Here is a 15,835-nt window from a genome sequence, read left to right as displayed (position 1 = left end):
TTTCCTTCCTAAGGGTAAGGGAAATAATATCTAAGGGATGTGTCTATCATCTAGTGCAAGTCAAAGACTTTAGTTCAAAAACTCCCAGTATTAAGTCAGTCCTAGTGGTGAATGAATACTCAAATGTGTTTCCAGAAGATCTTCCCGGAGTTCTTCCTGAAAGGGAAATTGACTTTGGAATAGACTTTCTCCCAAACACTCAGCCCATATCTATTCTTCCATACAGAATGGCTCTAGAAGAACTCATAGAACTAAAAGAACAGTTAAAAGATCTCTTAGATAAGGGATTCATCATACCCAGTGTATCCCCGTGGGGTGCACCAGTTCTATTCACGTGTAATAAATATGGTTTTCTCAGAATATGTATATACTACCGTTATCTCAATAAAGTAATGGTCAAGAACAAGTATCCACTTTCTAGAATGGATGACTTGTTTGACCAACTTCAGGGTGCCAGTTACTTCTCTAAGATAGACCTCAGATCAGGCTATCATCAGCTCAGAGACTGTGACATTATAAAAATAGCTTTTAGAACTTGGTACGATCAATTTGAATTCTTTGTCATGTCATTTGTTCTTACCAATACCCAAGGATCCTTTATGGAATTGATAATTCATGTGTTCAAGAAGTACTTGGACATGTTTGTCACAGTCTTCATAGATGATATCCTTGTCTATTCCCGCAGTGATCATGATTATGCAGACCATCTCAGAATAGTATTGCACACTCTCAGAAGTCATAAGTTGTTCACCAAATTCTATAAGTGCAAATTTTGGCTAAGTTTAGTAGCTTTCCTTGGCCATATTGTTTTTGGTGATAGCATTAGAGTTGATCCTCAAAAGAATAAAGTAGTGAAAAACTAGCCCAAACCCATCTGTCCATCAGATATTAGGAGTTTCTTAGGTTTGGATGTCTATTACGGATGTTTTTTTGATTGTTTATCGTCTATTGTGTCCCCTATGTCCAGACTGACTCAGAAAAAATTCAAATTTCAATGGTCAGATTCTTGTAAGACGAGTTTTCAGGAGTTAAAGACTCGATACCTCAGCTCCAGTTTTGACTCTTCCAGATGGTTTCGATGGGTTTGTTATGTACTGTGATTCATCCAAAGTAGGTTTGGGTTGTGTCCTCATGCATCATAGTAAGTTCATAGCCTACGCCTCCAGACAACTTAAGCCCCATGAGAAGAATTATTCGACTCATGATCTTGAGTTAGCCGTCGTAGTATTTGCCTTAAAGATTTGGAGGCATTACTTGTATAGGGTACATATAGATGTGCTCACAGATCACATGAGCCTCCAGTATGTATTCTCTCAGAAAGATCTTAACCTCCATCGTAGAAGGTGGTTAAAACTCTTGAAAAATTATGACATGAGTGTCCTTTATCATCCAGGCAAGGCCTATATAGTGGCCGATGCTCTCAGTAGACTGTCTATGGGTATTATTGCTCATGTTGAGGACAGTAAGAAGAAATTAGCTCAGGAAGTCCATCAGCTTAACCGATTAGTTTTCCTCTTAGCCGACTCAGCAGAAGGTAATGTGTGGATTCAGAATAGTTTAGAGTCATATCTAGTTTCTCAAGTAAAGAAAAGTAGGAAAGAGATCCCAGTTTAGTCAAGTTTAAAGAATCAGTCAGAGATTAGAAGGTAAAGGTATTATACCAAGGAGGAGATGGTGTGTTTTGTTGCCAGGTTTGGCTACGTGTTCTAGGTTTAGATGACTTGAGGCAACAAATTCTTGAAAAAGTGCATGTTGCATATTACTCTATTTATCTAGGGGCCACTAAGATGTACCACGATTTGTAGGAGATCTATTGGTGGAGTGGGATGAAGAGAGACATTGCAGAGTTTGTTGCTAAGTGCTCTACATGTTAGCAGGTTAAGATTGAGCACCAAAAGCCTAGTGGGTCCATGTAGGAGTTCAGTATTCCCACCTGGAAATTGGAAGAAGTGAACATGGACTTTGTGAAGGGTTTGCCTTACACTCATCATCATCATGATTTAGTTTGGTTCATTATAGACAGGATGACCAAATTAGCTCACCTCCTACTATTCCATACCTCTTATTAAGCTAGGGATTATGTCAAACTCTACATCAGGGAGTTGGTCTTTAATACCCCATACTTTTACCTAGCTTAAAATTCATCCCAAAAATGTCAAAGAATTTCTTTAAACATGATTACACTTTTATATATGTGGAATTTTCAAGATTTTGATTTTTTGTTGTATGGAAAATTGAATAAGCTTTTCATCGATAAAAATTTGCCTAAATTCGATAACCGGGCAAGAATTTATGGCGATTTTAAGTTTCTATCGTTAAACACCATCATTCAGGCCAGTAACGCATCACGGAGTGTTAAAATAGTAATTATCAATTTCTAGTGTTGCTCTGATATATTGACGCATCGTGCCATATACCCAGTTCACAATTATCGATTTCTATTGTACCAACATGATTCCACCGTGTTGTAGTGCACTTCCAGTTCACAACCAAAGTGGCAACGCGATACCATCGTGTCGCACCATCATATAATTTTCTAGTGACACAGAGCGATAGCACCGCGTCGTGCCAGGGATCCAGATCGGGAAAATTTTATGAAAATTTAATATCACATCCAGGGTTAAAACAGTCTTTTTCCATGTATTTATTCCACCCAGATGTGGGATTTAATCCCTAAAAATGTATTTAGGTCATTATTAACTCACTTTTCCCTAATTTAAGACATTCTCTCTCAAAGATAGAAAACCCTAGCCCCCAAGTTTCAAAAGAAATCTCAAGAATCCCTCCAAGAGTCTTCAAGAATTCAGATTTCCAGGTATGTTAGATGTTTATTCATGGGTCCCTTTCACCCATGAAGCCCAAGAATCTCTTTTCAAAATACATAGAATGTGTATTTATGAGTTTTCATGATTTTATTGAATTGAAATTCATGTCCATGCTGTTGTTGGGTTTTGATCCATGTTATAGACTATTAATTTAAAGAAATGATCCTAGCATGCGATGATTTACATGATATTCTTGATAAACCCTTCAATTGGCAAGTTGATTTACGTAGCCATGATAATTTTATGTATTGATTATTGTATAACCATATCATGCTCCCCATGTGTTTGACAAAATGCCTATGTGAAGGAAATTGTGCCATTTTAGCATGTTAATGTGAAATCCCCATTCATGTACAAGTTAATGCAGGTCAAGTGTTTGATGAAATGTCCTAGTCAATGAATTATGGATATATAGCCATTGTGATGCTTTCAAGCTTGTGCCATGATTTACTTTTATGCTATCGATTCCTAGATACATGACAATTTAGTTGTGTGCCTAGAGCTAGTGTCAATTTTCACAATAATCTTAGTCAAGCCATGATCGGTAGAATTCAGTTAGTCTCAGAACTCAGGAAAACTCAGTAGTATTTAGTTCAGTGCTCAGCACCCAGTCAGTTAACAAGATTCAGTAGTATTTTGTCTGTCAGTGGAACTCAGTGAACTCAATCTAGTTCAGTCCAATATACTCAGTTCAGTATCTATTCACATGAGAGTAGGATTTAGCACCGAGTGAACCCAAGGATGGGAACTTACCTACCAGTAGAGGGTGTGATTCTTAGAAGCAGTCCTTAAGTTTTAGAACTACATAGCCAACATAGGTTAAGACATCAAAACCTGACAGATGAGGGTTGATGAGTTGGCTTAACCTGTCAGATGAGGGTCTCAATATTCTTGTCTGATAGATGATGGTCACTTACAGCTTGTCCTTACCAGTGGCGCGGTATTGACACCCTTCCAGTTGGGGTTACAGATTGGATCCAAACTCAACTATATTATCTTATTTGGGGATGTTGGTTAGATGATTACCTCCTATAGTCTCAGTCTTCGGTAAAGAACTCAGATAGTTCTCCAGAATTCAGAACTGTCAGATACAGTCACTCAGCTCAGTATGAAACTCAAATAGTTTTATCAAAATTAGGACTATCATATATAGTCACTCAGTTAATAGAATATTAGATATTAGTATATCAATAATCCATGTTATCAGTAAACTCAATATTCAGAATCCCCATGTTCTCAGTTATAGTTCACGCATTCATGCATGTATCCTTACGCGATCATGTTATGTTATTCAGTCAGCTATAGTTCATGCATATGAACCCTTGAATTTAGCTTACCTCATCTATCATACCAGTATATTCCCTTGTACTTATGCATACTTTCTTGCGCTATGGTGTCTTATACCATAGGTTCAGACTCTCGGGATCCATAGCATTCTTAGCAGTTCAGATTTAGCCAGTAGTAGTAGATTAGCAGTGAGTCCTCATCATTCTAGGATAGCATGAATATTTCATTATTTCAGTTCAGTTTTTTAGTAGATGGAGTTAGTTGGAGACATTTCGTATCAACTCCTTATTCGAACAGTTTAGAGGCTTTCAGACTAGATGTTTCAAACTATAGCATGTTCAGATAGTTATTTACGTTTTTAATATTGTTATACCACATACTTCAGTATTATTTCAGTTATTTGAACCTTATGGAAGTTTAGCCCATTATTCAACATATGATTTTAGTGTTATCATACAAATATTGCAGCAGCTACTAGTTATGGGTTAGCTTGTAGTCCTTTAGGATTATAAGCACCATGTTCCAACTAGGGGGTAGTCCCGGGTCATTACATGGTCAAATCATATAGTGTTCTGTTATCCATTATTTCAGATAGAGGTACCCAGTTCACCTCTCATTTCTGGAAAGCCTTCCAAAAGGGTCTTGGTACTCAGGTTTGTCTTAGTACAACCTTTCATCCTCAGATAGATAGTCAAGAAAAAAGTACCATTTAGAATTTGGAAGATATATTGCGTGCATGTGCGATAGATTTTAAAGGTAGTTGAGATAACCACTTGCCTTTGATTGAGTTTGCATAAAACAACAGCTATCATTCCAGTATTAAGATGGCTCTATTTGAAGATCTTTACGATAGGAGATGTAGATCTCTAATTGGTTGGTTTGACGTCGGTGAGGCCGCAGTTGTAGTGATTGACTTAGTATTCAATACTTTATGAAAAGTTCAGTTGATCAGAGATAGGCTCAAGATAGCTTAGAGCCGGTAGAAATCGCATGCAAATATTCACAAAAAGGATCCCGAGTTCGATATTAGAGATTATGTGTACTTGAAAATATCTCCCAGGAAGGGAGTGAAGATCTTTGGCAAGAAGGGAAAGCTCAATCCCCAATATGTCGGTCCCTTCAAAATTCTAAGCCATTTTGGAAAGGTAGCTTATGAGCTTGAGTTACCTTCACACTTAGCTTCAGTGCACCCAGTGTTTTATGTCTTCTTTATTAAGAAGTTCATAGGTGACCCAAGATTTTTAGTCCCTATGAAGGGCATAGATGTTCAGAACAGCCTCTCTTATAAAGAGATACCGGTCAAAATTCTTGACTACCTGATTCGCAGACCGAGGAACAAAGAAGTTCCTCTATTCAAAGTTATTTAGTAGAATCAGTCCATTGAGGGAGCTACTTGGGAAACAAAAGCAAATATATGGACCAAGTATCCTCACCTCTTCTCTACAAACTCATATCCAGCTCAAGGTAATAGTTTTTCCTTGAACTTATTCAGTTTTATGCTCATATTTCCATTATAAAGTTGGTATCAGTTACCAATGCATATTTAGTTATATTTTTATCAGTCAGTTCAATAATGTATTCATGCATCAGATATAAATTCTCATTATGAGAAACTCAGCTTATCAGAAATCCCAAGTCATACATTAATGAGTCAGTTCAGTCATGAAATCATACATCAGATATGCATGATCAGTATGAATTTCAGTATATCAGTTATGTTAGTTATGTGATCATGTTTCAGATGTTCATGTCCAGTAAGTAAGTTCATTCTATTAGTGTTCTCAGTTTAGTCAGTCTCTTTCAAGGACGAATGTTCCCAAAGGGGAGATATTGTAAGATCTCTCAGAATCCTAAGTCTAATTCAGCCCCTTAGAGCATGAGAAGGGATCCAACACTTAGAAAATTTTACTTAAGTGTTAAGACTTAGTCACTTTTAAAGTCATCGAACTTCCATGAGTTATTTATGACCTTTCCAACCTTCATTTATCGATTTTCAAGTTGATTCACAATGGGGAAAATCAATAGCACATCTCGGGTGAGTTTTGGAATTTTCAGACATGCATAGGGGCATGTTTGGATTCCCAAATCAGTAGCTCAAGGCGATATACCCGTGCCGCCCAGCTCAATTTTGCGCTCCAGGCAGGGCGTCGCCACACCCAATCCGGCGCTTAAGGTACCGTGGCACCCTAGCCATTTCGGCTGGGGTAAAATGGCAAAAGTATCTTTTTCCTTCATCCTATTCAGCCATATCATGGAGTTAAAGCCCCAAATAGCCAAATCATTCATTGGTTTCATAAAACTCACTCAAGAACAAACCCTAGGATCCTCAAGTTCAAGAATTCAATCTTAAGAATTTTCTCTAATCTCTACAAAATTTATAGTTAAGGTATGTAAGGTGTTTATTCAAGGGTCCCTTCCATCCTTGGAGCCAAAGAAACCCTTTTTAAATCATGAATTGTTCTTTCTATGTTGTGGATTGGATTTAATCCATATTAATGTTGTTGAATGGTTTCCAAGTTTGAAGTCTTTAATATATTTCTTGATGTTATGATAGCATGTATGTTCAATTATGGATTTCTTATGTTGAAACCCTTAGAGTATGAATTTAGTATAGTATCTATGATATATTTACATGTTGTTCATGCCCAAGAATAAGACTATGCTACTAGGTGTTTGTCAAAATGCCTAAGTGAACCAATTTCTGCATTGTGACCCATTAGTGATTTAAATGATAAACTTATGCTATACCCTCATGTTTAAAATGACTTCCATGCTAAAGCTATGCCTTGCAAGTTGTTGATGGAATGCTCATGAGATTGGATTTGTGAAATTATGATATTTTAGAATGCATTCCTATTCATATACACGTTCATGACTTTCAACTGCTTTATGAAATCCCTCAATGATTATATTGTGAGTTGTTGACTATGGTCATGTATTCAAAAAGTGTCGTGTCCTATAAATACTCATGATCAAGTCCTGGGGGTATTTAATACCCAATAATTTAGCTGTGTGCCTAGAGCCAGTGTCAGTTACAGAGTAATCTCAGTCATGTCACGATCAATAGTACTCTCAGTCAGTTTCAGAACTCAATAGAACTCAGTCAGTTACAAAACTTAGGAAAACTCAATAATCCCAGTTAACTCAGTCCAATTCAACTCAGTATACTATGTTCAGTATTTATCTTGTTGGGAGTAAGATTCAATACCGAGTGAACCCAAGGATATGAACTTACCTGTCAGTAGAGGGTGTGATTCTTAAAAGTAGCCCTTGCATTCCAGAACTACGTAGCTAGCGTAGGTTGAGACATCAAACCTGCCAATTGAAGGTTTATGAGGTGGATTAACCTGTCAGATGAGCGTCCCACCATTCTCCTTACAGTATATTCTAGATAAGGGTCACTCACTGCTTGTCCTTACCCGTGGCATGGTATTGACACCCTTCCAACTGGGGTTACAGGTTGGACCCCAAATCTATTCAGAAAAGAGGCATATCGGTTAGATGATTGCCTCCCACAGTCTCAGTATTAGTCTTTAGAATAGAACTCAGATAGTTTTACAGATTTTAAGATAGTCAGATACAATCACTCAGCTCAGTACAGAACTCAACTAGTTCTAACAGAATCAAGACTATCAGATACAGTCACTCAGTTAATAGTATATCAGTTAGCAGTTACATCAATTATTAGAAATCCATGTTATCAGCAAAGTCAGTACTCAGAATCCTTATGACTTTAGTTATATTATGTATTCTTGCATGTATTCTCATACAGTCATGTTCATGTTACTCTGTCAATTATAGTTCATGCATATGAACCCTTGCATCTAGACTTACCTCACTTTGTATAACAGTACATTCCCACGTACTGACTCATACTTTTCTCTTATGCTATGATGTCTTATACCATAGGTTTGAATGCTCAGGTTCCCGACCGCGCATAAATATCTTCAGATTCAGCCAGCAGTAGTAGACCTAGTAGTAAGTTCTCATTATTTGAGGATATTCTTTTATTTCTTTATTTCATTAGACTCAGTATTTCAGTAGATGGAGTTAGTTGGGGGAATGTCCCATCAACTCCACAGTTCAGACAGTTTTAGAGGCTTTTTAGACTAGATGTTCAGATAGTTGTTTATTTTTTTTCAGCATTGATGCTCAGTTTTGGTATTGAGATACCTTATTTCCGTATTATTTCAGTTTTGAACCTTATGGCAGATTTTTACCAAATTCCTCCGCATTATACAGTATTGTTATTTAGTTATTGCAGCAAGTACTAGTAATAGGTTAGCTTGTGGTCCTTTGGGATTATGAGCATTATGTAGTGTCCAGGGTACAGACTCAGGGCGTTACATAATGTAAAGCTAAGGGTTCATCTCAGGCCTTAGTGGGTTTTGAATGTCCGTTATGGCCAGGGCCTCGATTTAGGCCATCAGAGCAGCAAAAGGAGAACTTACTAGTTTAGAATATTTCAATACAAACCTCTCTAGAACCTTTTCCAATTACTTCTTCTGGGTCAAGAATATCTTGTTGGCTTCTTTATCACTTTTGATCTCCATGGCAAGGATTTTCTTAGCTGCTCCCAAATATTTCATTCCAAATTCACTTTTAGTTGGCTTTTCAAATTGCAAATTTCTTTTAAATCCTTAGCAGCAATGAATATGCCATCAACATATAACAATAAGTAAATGAATAAACCATCATTTAATGTTTGAAAGTAAACACAACTATCATAAATTCTCCGTACATAACCATGATCCAATAGATAAGAATCAAACCTCTTGTATCATTGTCTTGTAGACTATTTTAATTGTACAAGGCTTTCCTCAACAAGAAAACATGGTCTTCAGGTTGATACATGGGTTTCTGTTCCTCAAGTTAGCATGTAAGAAAGTTATCTTAACATCAAGTTGTTCTAATGTAAAATCATGCATGGAAACTAAGGCAAGAAAGACACAAATAGAGTTATGTTTAACAATAAGTGAGAAAATATCATTAAAATAAACTCCTTGTACTTGAAAATAGTCCTTTGCAACAAATCTTGGCATATACCTTACATCTTCAATCGCTGGAATTTTTTTTTGTGAAGACCCATTTGAAATCAATGATTTTGTTTCCTGACAGTAGCTTCACAAGAGACCAAGTATCATTCTTATAAAGAGATTCAAATTCTTCATTCATTGCACTCAACCACTTGGCTAAATCAGCACCAGAAATTACTTCTGAATAATTTAATGGTTCTCCAATTTCTTTAATAGTATGTATAACTGAAAAATCAAAAGAAACATAATCTCCTTACCTTCCTGGTTTGTGAATTTGTCTTCTTGGTCTATGTGTTGCTATGGAGTATTCATTTGGTTTAACTTTAGGAGTCACAACTTCTAACTTAGCTTCTAGAGTTTCAACTATATTTTGTTCCATAGTTGATGAGCTTGGCTCAAAAGGTATGCAAAACTCAACCTCCACCTATTCATACATATCATGATCTTTGTTCTTGTTACAAGAACTAGAATACTCTTTTTTCGAATGTAATATAGATGATTCATCAAATATTACATCTCTGTTAATTATAAATTTTAGTGACTTGGGATCAGGACACCGAAGTCTATATTTTTTCACCCTAGATGTATATTTAAGAAAAATACACTTTTTAGACATTGAATCTAATTTCCCATCATTAAATACATGTACGTAGGACAACCAAAAACTTTTAAGTTAGACCAATTAGCTGGTGTACCTAACCATATTTCCTTTAGAGTCTTGAAGTTCAAAGGTGTAGAAGGAGCACGATCGACAATATAACTAGCTGTAGAGATATCCTCTACCCAAAAAGCATTTGTTAGCACATCATTTGAAATCATGCAACGAGCTCTTTCCAAAAGAGTCCTGTCAACACTGTTTTATTGAGGTATTATCCTCATAGTGCAATATCGAGAAATTCCTTCATTTTTGCAAAATTCATTGAACTCATCATTATAAATTTCAAGCCATTATCTGTTCTAAGCCGCTTGATCTGTTTTTTTTATTCTCAATCAAAACTTCTCATTGTTTGAAAGTTAAAAAAACATCACTTTTGTTTTTCAGGAAATAAATCCAAACCTTTCTTAAATAATCATCAATGAAAGTTAACATATAACTGGCACCAACTTTTGATGAGGTATGCGAAAAACCCCAAAGATCTAAATAAATGCAATCCAAAGTACCTTTTGTTTGATGAATTGCTGGAGACTTGAAGCTAACACATTTTTCTTTCCAAACACACAATTTTCATAGAACTCCATTCTTCAGTACTATGTCCACACATGAGACTTCTTTTGCGAAGGATGGAAAGACCTTTCTCACTCATATACCCCAATCGTATATGCCATAATTTAGTGATATCAAGATTAGACTTATTTGAGGTAGAAACTACAATAGCATATGTAATAATGCATCCCAATAAAGTACACAATATACCTGATCTGTGTGCTTTCATGATTATAAAAGCACCTAGAGAGACTTTCATAACTTTACTTCACATGTATATTTGAACCCAAGAGATTCTTGAGTACCCAATTATTATGATCGAACAAAATACATAATACCACAAAGCAAAAGAAACAATAAGAAATACACAAATTTACTTGAAAACTCTGACGAGAAAAATCATGGGCAGAGGTGGAGGAATTCAATATAATGGAGAGGAGTACAATAGAGGAGAGAAAAGTCTCAATGACGTAATTGTTCACGCCCAAAAATAAGCCACTAAACGCACTTATATAATACATGAATACAAATAAATCTTAAGTCCAAAAATAAATATGTCCATACATGGGTCGCACTGCGAACTTTTCAAGGATGGATCAACAAAATTTGGGTCACAAACTCTAACACCAATTAAATAATATTTTTCTTCAAGTCAGAAATATATCTAACATTGATGAGAGTTCTCATAACACCATCCTGCATTCTAATTTGGATTTGGATTGTACCTTTACCAAAAGTTTTTCAAGGAGCATTTTTATCCATCAAGACAACTCCACCACTAACTAATTTCAATGTGGTAAACAAATCTCTATTTAGAGAAATATGATAAGAACAAACCAAATTCAAAATCCACTCATCGTTAGATTTAAAACTATTGTCAATAGCTAAAAGTATTGTTCCCTCAGATCATCAGCAGTTACACTTATTTTGGTGGGGTCAGCGTTTTGGTACTTATTTTTATTTTTCTTATGCTTTTCTTTGTTTTTCAATTTATAGCACTCAGAAATAATATGAAATTTCTTATGCAGTATTTGCACGCTAAATTTTTTTATTTATACTTTGACTTTGATTTAGACCTCTCACTATTTGATTATTTCTTATTAAATCTACCTGTTAAAAATAATCCTTCCTCATGGGTTACACTACTTTTCTCAGTAATATCTCTATCTATTTGTTCCTTGGATTTGAAGATAGATTTGATTTTTCTATAAGAGATATTATCCTTTTTCATAAAGGATAGTATCTGTAATATACTTAAATGATTGGGATAAGAAAATAAGTAATAAGACATCTTGATCTTCATCATTAACTTCTGCATCCATATTTACTCAAATTGAGTAGAATCAAATGCATCAAGATGTGTGAGTGTAGAAGTACCTTTAATCATACAAAATGAGTAAAACTTTTTTTTTCAGGTAAAGTCTATTTTTCACTTTTCTTTTCATATACAAGATTATTAGTTTTTTCCCATATGCCTTTTGTTGTGGTTTCTATAGATACTTCATGCAAAACCTCATTTGAAAGATTTAGAATGATACTTAATTTTGCCTTTTTGTCTTTAATGACAAGCTCCAAATTTGTCATGCTTTAAGGCTCTTTCTCATTTTCTTTAGGATAGCTTCCATCTTTAATTGTCACATCTCAAAATTTGCATAGCTTCCATCTTTAATTGTCACATTTCAAAATTTGCACTTTGATCAAATTGCTCAATGTAAGTCTTTGTTATAGTCATTTCTGCTACTAAAATAACCTGATTAGATTCGGCTCTAATACCAAATAATTTTATAATGACAATAACAAAGACAATAACATGATGATGATAATGGTAATTAAAGAAAGAAGACATAAATTTAACTTCGTTTGGTCAGTGTGACCTACATCCACAAGTGGAGATGAGCAATTGCACTGTATCAATAAGATTAAGATTACAATAGAGAGGATACAAAAATGAGAATAGTTACTCTAATTAACCCAAATATCCCAAGAGAACAACCTTACAAGATCACTCAAAAAAAATGAGAATAGTTACTCTTATAGAAAGGGAGAAGAAATACAAGAATGAAATAAGAAAGGGAGAAGAAATACAAGAATGAAAGAAAACTCTTGATCCCTATTGATAGAGATGAGAATGGGTTTGTTGATGTCATACATGATATTAATGAAAGATATAAATTTGAACATTTTCATGTGAATGGAGAAATATTCAGCTGCAAAATCTTTGGCTACAAAATACTTTTACAATGGCAACAAACGAAACTAAATTACCAAGTGTGAATCAAAGAAAAAAAAGAACACATTACAGTATCTAACATTTGTAAACTTCAAGAGACAATGTTGTACTTGTCAATTTAAAAAAAAATAATTAAAGTTCATGAGATGGTGTAGATTTTCGAAGCATAAATTCGTAGTGAGAACAACTCTCACATGAATATGTTTAACAATTTCAGTTGGGACATTAATGTTGATAACAAGAGTTCTTATCATGATATAGCAGCATTAAAAAAATAGGGTATATAAGAAGTGCTAGATGAAATACACTAAGGTACAAGCAAATATTAGTACATGCATAAGCAGTTATATATATGGTGGAGCTAATTACTCCAATCCTTCAAAACATTTTATTTCAAGTGACAATTATTTTTGGAACCCACACTAAATCATTACTTGATGGTAAGAAGTGACAGACAGGTGATGCTCCTGGTAATATACCAAGAACTTGGAAAGAAAAATGAGATGGACTCCAGTCAGAGGTATTCAAGTGACATACAACAATTGCTTCCACTCTATCACCATTTTCTTCATTCCCCAATGGAACCTTGAACATCTTTCTTTCAGTGCTAACTGAGGGATGACAATAGAAAACCGTGTAAGCGCAAGACATGATATGACATGCCACCATCTTAGGAACGACAACTTCTTTTGGAGAATCCAAAATAGTATAGTTTTGCAAGGCACTATTTGAGTCCTTTGGGGAATGAGTTGTGGTGGACATCGCTTTTATTTGGGTTCTCTCTCCCAAGATTTCTTGAACAAAATTGAGCATTGCCTCTGCGGATGTCGCACAGTATTTCCTCTCTCCCTTTATGGATGAATTAAATTCACATACTCTTAATGCATCTTCCATGGCTTTTGCTTGTGGAGAGTCTTTAGACAAGGAGAAACGTTGAAGAAGGTTTGGAAGTTCCTTTAATGAAAATGGAATGGAATCGGCTGCTTCTTTGGGAAAGAATGGTAGAGAAGAACGACTTGGAAAGGAGAAATTTTTTATGGTTTTTCCTATTTTTAGATCATCTATAAGGAAGTAAAGTGATGCTAGAGAAGGATCTATATGGGATGATAAATGGATATATTCATTCAATGTTTCCTCTTGCTCATCATTTCCCTGTTCTTTAGGTAAATAAAACAAAAAGTTTTTTGAACCGGAAACCTCCTGTTTTTTATATAAATAAAATAAAAAGTTTTTCGAACTGGAAATCTCTTGTTTTTTATGAGAATAAAATAGAAAGTTTCTCGAACTAGAAAACTGATGTTTGTCTTCAGCTTCTTGTTTATATTTATAATAATGAAATGGGTTTTCAGAACCGTAAATCATTTTTAATGCTTGTTGATGATTGTCTTGAGAAATAAATGAAGATTTGAAATTTCCTTGAGCATTCTTCCTAGCTTCTGTTCCATAGGCAACCTGTCATATTATGAGGTAAGCAACATATATATATAGTAATTAGTACCAATAAGTTAGTCAAATGATTACTCCAAACTGGTCTGTATTTAAGGAAGAGAAAGAATATTAAATTACCAGTAAAATTAGGGAGAGAACACAAAAATCAAGCTTAAGATCCATTGTTTTTATTTCCAGTTCTTAAAAAATTCTACATACACGCATATATATACTACAGTTAAAACACATACAACAGATGGCCTTTTGCATGTAAAAGTTTACTTGTCCAAGCTGCTACACTTGACAACACATACAACAGATGGCCTTTTGCATGTAAGAGATTATTTGCTCAAGCCATTTGTAATAATATTAAAAAAGTAACTTTTTTAATTTAAACTAATAACAAATACTTGACAACACATACAACAAATGGCTTTTTGCATGTAATCCACTTGTCATAGTGTTAGAAAATTAACAAAGACTTGCCAACACACACACCAAATGACTTTTGGCATGTAATCCACTTATCACAGTGCTAGAAAATTTAAAAAACACCTGACAGGACATACACCAAATGACCTTTTGCATGTAAGAATGTGGACAAGTGGCTTGCCACTTGTCATAGATCTAATTACAATAGCTTTCTACCACTACAAATATTACACTCTTTTCATCAATTTTATGAACAAAAGCCTTCTTTGTTAGTTCACCATTTAATAATGATTGAATAATAATTGGTAATCATTATAGACTAACCTGCTCCTACATATCGTCACTCTTCTGCAATTTGTGTGATGGTTATTTTCTTCTAGTGATATTATATTTTCTTTTAAATTCTTCATCGACTTGCTAAGATTAATTAATTTTCCTTATTTATGTATTTTCTTAATTAAATAGAGAAGACTTATTTAATATGATCTGATATTTTTCTTTTGATTTCTTAAGAAATTCTTTTGAAGTACACACATATATATACTACACATAATAACACATATGACAGATGGTCTTTTGCATGTAAAAGTTTACTTGTGCAAGATGTTAAACTTGACAACACATACCACAGATGACATTTTGCATAAAAGAGTTTACTTGTTCAAGCCACTTGTCATAATGTTAGAAAAGCATATTGTATATCAAATGATAACAAACACTTGACAACGTATACACCAAATGCCTTTTTGCATGTAAGCCACTTGTCATAGTGTTAGAAAATTAACAAACACTTGATAACACATACACCAAATGGCATTTTGCACGTAACACACCTGTCATAATGTTAGAAAATTAACAAACATTTGACAACTCATACACTAAATGACCTTTTGCACGTATGAATTTGGACAAGTGCCTTGCCACTTGTCATTGTTCCAATTACAAGAGTCTTCTATCCCTACAAACATCACACTCTTTTCAACTTTCATTACTGTTCTTCCCCTTTTCAACTTTCAAAAGGAGCAAATCAAGAATTTCTCAAGAATTCAATTCTTTGGGCTTTAAATTCTAAATTTCTCTCAAATTTATTCGGTAAAAAAGCATGTTGGAAACTACATATTTTTAATATTGCATTAATTTATTAGTAATTTATGTGTTCCAGAATATTTGATTTAAACTAGAATTGAGGATATTTGGTTGTTAAACACTTGCATTACTTTTTCTTATTTTAAATGATTTATTCATGGTTTAAATGATGGATTTCAAACTGAATTTGCTTCTCACATTGTTTATGAAATTTGTGTGATGGTAATGAAATGAACCCCAATCCATGTCATAATTTTGTTCTTGATAAGGATTTAACTCATCCTTTAAAATATTGCATGACATTAAA

At 34.5% G+C, this 15,835-nt stretch overlaps 1 protein-coding gene across 1 annotated transcript; it reads right to left on the bottom strand.

Moving 5' to 3' along the window:
* Positions 1-12,895: 12,895 nt before the first annotated feature.
* Positions 12,896-14,219, bottom strand: LOC107870425 (BURP domain protein USPL1). The gene is made up of 2 exons (XM_016716957.2): positions 14,149-14,219; positions 12,896-14,034 (listed from the first exon to the last, which is right to left on the bottom strand). The coding sequence occupies exons 1-2, from the start codon at positions 14,191-14,193 to the stop codon at positions 12,976-12,978; spliced, it is 1,104 nt and encodes a 367-aa protein (XP_016572443.2). The 5' UTR covers positions 14,194-14,219; the 3' UTR covers positions 12,896-12,975.
* Between the last annotated feature and the right edge of the window lie 1,616 nt (positions 14,220-15,835).

Source organism: Capsicum annuum, chromosome 5 (genome assembly GCF_002878395.1).
Source record: "Capsicum annuum cultivar UCD-10X-F1 chromosome 5, UCD10Xv1.1, whole genome shotgun sequence".
Taxonomy (NCBI): Eukaryota; Viridiplantae; Streptophyta; class Magnoliopsida; order Solanales; family Solanaceae; genus Capsicum; species Capsicum annuum.
Note: the sequence above shows the minus strand (reverse complement) of the source record. Positions and strands in the feature narration are given on the sequence as shown.